General features: G+C 45.3%; 1 protein-coding gene across 1 annotated transcript; it reads right to left on the bottom strand.

The window, feature by feature from the left end:
• Positions 1–1,625: 1,625 nt before the first annotated feature.
• LOC120966625 (uncharacterized) lies at positions 1,626–3,712 on the bottom strand. Its single transcript, XM_073502173.1, has 4 exons — positions 3,683–3,712; positions 3,473–3,554; positions 2,649–2,719; positions 1,626–2,137 (listed from the first exon to the last, which is right to left on the bottom strand). Exons 1-4 carry the CDS (start codon positions 3,710–3,712, stop codon positions 1,817–1,819), a joined length of 504 nt encoding a protein of 167 aa, XP_073358274.1. The 3' UTR covers positions 1,626–1,816.
• Between the last annotated feature and the right edge of the window lie 390 nt (positions 3,713–4,102).

The following is a 4,102-nucleotide window of genomic DNA, read 5'->3' as shown; positions in this document are numbered from 1 at the left end:
AGAATCAAAAACAGGGATGAAGTGTGTGGCTGCGCGATCAATAAAGAGTGCCATCGAATTTGTATTTGCCCACGTCAAAGATACAGGGCGACTGGCCTACTAGAATTTGAGAGGGCAGAGGTGCAGTTTTTCTCTGTGGCATGGATACCTACCTACAACGTTCGACTGTCGGTGTGTGTGGGGGGGGGGGGGGAGGGGGCAGAGACCTAACTATAGAGAGGTAGATCGACTAGTATATGTGTGGAGAAGAAGAGAGACCTAGCTATGTATAGAGGGAGATCGATCGGCATCCATGGATATGTGAGGAATAAGGTTGGGAGAAAGACAAAGGTAGAGTCACTACAAGAAATATGTCAACTTGTGACCCTCACTATTGGTCCCTGAAAGGTCATTGATTTTCATTTGCGACCTTTTTTTGACCAAAAACAGATGGTCAAAAGCTGGCGGTCGTAAACTGAAATTAACGACCTTCTCTATGAGAAGGTCGTGGAATTCCACGACCAAAACAAAAGGTCATTGATTCCATGACCTTCTGTTTTGGTCGCTAACTCTCTGCCCAGGCAACGTCGGATCCGACGTGGCAATCTGACGTGGCAAAATTGCGACCAATTGAAAAGGTCAAAAATTAGAATCGGCCCGGTCCAATTGGGTGTTTTACATGGGCCAGGCCCAACAATTCAGCCTTTTTATATATTTTTTCTGTTAATTTTCGCTAGCTACATGGGCCTGGCCCAGTAATTCAGCCTTTTTATTTTCTAGGTCATGGCCTTTCACATGCCATTTCGTTTTTAGGCCAAGGTCATTTTACAATCCATTTTTTTTATTTTCAGCCTTTGTTCCCACTAATATATTTTGGGCCATGGCCTTTTCAAAGCCCAAATAAACTTGGTCCAATAGACATTTCATCCACTTCTTGATTTGGGTTGTGCCTCTTCAAGTCAAATAATATTTACATCATAGATATACATTCAGCCCAGATTCAATGCCAATATATTTTCCAATCCAGAAATTAATATCAAGTAAACATAGTGGCAAGTAAATATACACCAAACTCTCAGCAAAATCACCAGTACAACAAAATTCCCAGAAAAATCAACGTTACAACAAAGTCCTGCACCTCCCTAGCTAGGTTCAGAAGCAGGGATACTAGAGCATGCATGCATGCCTAGATCCAGCATGCATTGCTTCTTCCAACTTCTTCATCCTGGAGCTCACGACGAAACATGAATAGAGGCCACCATCTGCATGTTATAAAACAAAATGGTCAGGAACAAAATATATTCAAACATGTTAACCTTTTGGCATAAATAACAATAGAACAATCAAAATGAGGCATAGTTATCAGTGAATACTAGTGACTACCAATAATCAGTAAATATTATATTAGTGAGGAACAACATCATAAAGATTAACAGTGGGGATGCCACAACTAGAAGGAGCAAGCTATTTTGTATTTGAGAAACGAAAAAAATGATAATGTTTGTTAAAGCAATATGGCAAATGATAATGTTTGTTAAAGCAATTAACAGGGCAGTAGCTCAACCTAAAGAAAGGCAGCAGAACTTATATGAAAGAAACTGAGTTGCAAGTGTATAAAGAGTGATTGATGATCCATTCCAGAGACATGGTAGATTCTTCTAACATATTTTACTATCAAGTAAACTCTTACAAGAAAGATGCCCCAGTAAGTAAGCTGAATGGGTGACAAACTGAATAGTGAAACAAGTTGATAGTTGTACACTATAGTGTTTACGCACAGTGGAACTGAATGAATTTCAGATTATGTTGCATGCAAGAAGAGGAGCGGCAGTGCGCTCTAGCTAGTGTCCTTGTCAGCTTTTGCATAACAAGGAGCATTCATCAGGATTAATTCATGGAGCAAGAAGAAATACAGAGACAGCATCATCATCTGATGATGCGCTAACCAATCAACGGCTTCGTTCGTCCAGATCACAGACGGCGTGACAGAAGAAGAGACTACCTGGACATCCTCGACGGCGGCACAGAGGTCGGGCGAGTCCTTGACAGCCTTGATGTGGTCAACGGCGTTCAGCCTGTCGACGATGCGCTCGAGTGGGTGGACCAAGCGCTCCCATGCAGGCTCCATGCCCTTCTCAAGCTCCTCCAGCTCGCCCTCCTGCATACAGAGAAACTTCAGATGAGCTAGACTAAAACTCAACTTGTGTGGCAGCAGGAGTATTCAATAGCAGCGTGAAGGATTTGTAACACTATTCTTTCATGTCAAAAGGACTGCATGAAGACTTGCGTTCACTTGGGGAAACCAAGCTAAGTAGCAGTCCAGAGAGACAGTACAAGTACATGCATTAGATAAACGCCACTGTAGAAATTGCAAGATGAGGATTATTACACACGACACTGTAAAAGAAAGGAGGGACATTATCTCTTTATAAATGCACAAGAGCCACATTGATCATGCTGTTTAAAGAAAACATAAACTCTGCATTTGTCGTAATCTAGTACTCCATGCAGTGCTCTAGTACAAAGTTAGCCTTGACAAAATTTTAGTAGAACAAAATGTTCTATGCTGAACAAATAAGTCATAACTCTCATCCTAAGTTCTAACTGTAGAAACTATCAATCATTAGAAAAAATAGATGGACAGTAAAATCCAAAGGAAGGAAGCCTACTCTGTCAGACTCGACTGCTTCATCCAGCACTAAGTTCAGCAGTAGGTCATATCCCTTTAAAGTTCCTATAACTGCAAATATGCATATGCCACGTCAGTATATGACTGCTAGCAAGAACACAACAAGAGATAAACAGGTAGTACCTCCATTCACAAATTAAGATGTTTTGGATATTTCAATATGGACTACATACAGAGTGAACACTAAAACGTGTCGATATACATCTAGTTCATAATAAGTTGGAACATCTTATATTTATGAACGAACAGAGTACATGGGTTTCATAGACCTGGCCACCATAGGAGCTTAAATAATTTTCAACTACTAAGGTAAGAGACGCCTCATACCCACACACATCAAAATCTATAGACAAACATGCCCACCAAGCAAGAGGTGCAATAAAGCACAAGCCTGTAACTGATTTGCGATAAAAAGCCCGTGCATTAGGCTAACACATGATGAATTACCATGATCCAGGTTTAACTTCTATTTTCCACCCCACCTGTTTCCTCACTCTAGTAACAGGTATCCTAGCACATATATCTAGACAGGATAAACTCACACAGAGGCGTTTGTTTTGCTGACTAGAATGACAACAGCCAACAACTCACCAACTAAATCAGACAAAGGCCAGCTAACAAGTCGCTTTAGTAACGTTTGCAGCATTCTCTACGAATCTCTCGACACCAAACACTGCAACGGTGGCAGAGCCTAAAGCAAAACAAATAGGGAGCCCTCTAGTGGATCTGACGATGTATCTATCATAACACTGGGAAGGGATAGAAGAAAAATGAGGGGATTTGGGCTGTGCGAATCGAATCAACCTTGGCGGCCGCCGGTGAGCTTGACCTGGACGCCCTTGTCGATGAACTTGGCCAGGTTGAGCGCAGTCTCCTTGCGCCCCGCCTGAGCAAAAAAACAAACATGAAAGCATCAACGGCATGCTCGTACCAGCATGAATTGAATCACCGAACCAGCCTGCAGCACCAGCTTACCAGCTTACCATCTCACCAGCCAAATCCTCCTCCGCCGACCTGTAGCTCCATCATGAACTGGGAGACCATGAGCGGCTCCTCCCCCTCCCTGAGCTGCGCGATCTTGGGGTCCAGCGTGAGCCCGCACGGAAGCACGGCAGCTCCACGGTCCGCCCCCGGGCCCGGAACTCGTCGCCGGTGAGCACGATGGAGTGCGGGCACTTGGCCCTGTCCTCCTCATCCAGCGGCTCCGGCCGCGACCTTGCGGAGCGAGCCGCCGGCGCAGGAGGAGTTGAGGCGGCCGAGGTCGAGCCCGGAGACGATCCCCGACGCCGCCGCCTCGAGGGCCTGCTGGTGTGCGCGCACGGAAGGCCGCGCCGGCGCGCCCCGCCCGGCCGCCGCCTCGTCGACGTGCAGCGGCGGTTGGATCTGGATGGGGATGGCCGTGTGCCTGTGGTGTAGCGAGCAGAGGTGGCGGCG

This window comes from Aegilops tauschii, chromosome 6 (assembly GCF_002575655.3).
Source record: "Aegilops tauschii subsp. strangulata cultivar AL8/78 chromosome 6, Aet v6.0, whole genome shotgun sequence".
Lineage (NCBI taxonomy): Eukaryota > Viridiplantae > Streptophyta > Magnoliopsida > Poales > Poaceae > Aegilops > Aegilops tauschii.
The sequence above is the reverse complement of the archived record's forward strand: the minus strand, read 5'-3'. Positions and strand labels throughout refer to the sequence as shown.

Bases quoted from the DNA above. Each gene is read 5' to 3' on its own strand.
- LOC120966625 (XM_073502173.1), bottom strand. From the start codon at position 3,712: ATGGTCTCCCAGTTCATGATGGAGCTACAG. The intron at 2,720-3,472 runs GTTGATTCGATT...GCATATTTGCAG, and splicing joins GCTCACCGGCGGCCGCCAAG to TTATAGGAACTTTAAAGGGA. The intron at 2,138-2,648 runs GTAGGCTTCCTT...CTCTGTATGCAG, and splicing joins AAGCAGTCGAGTCTGACAGA to GAGGGCGAGCTGGAGGAGCT.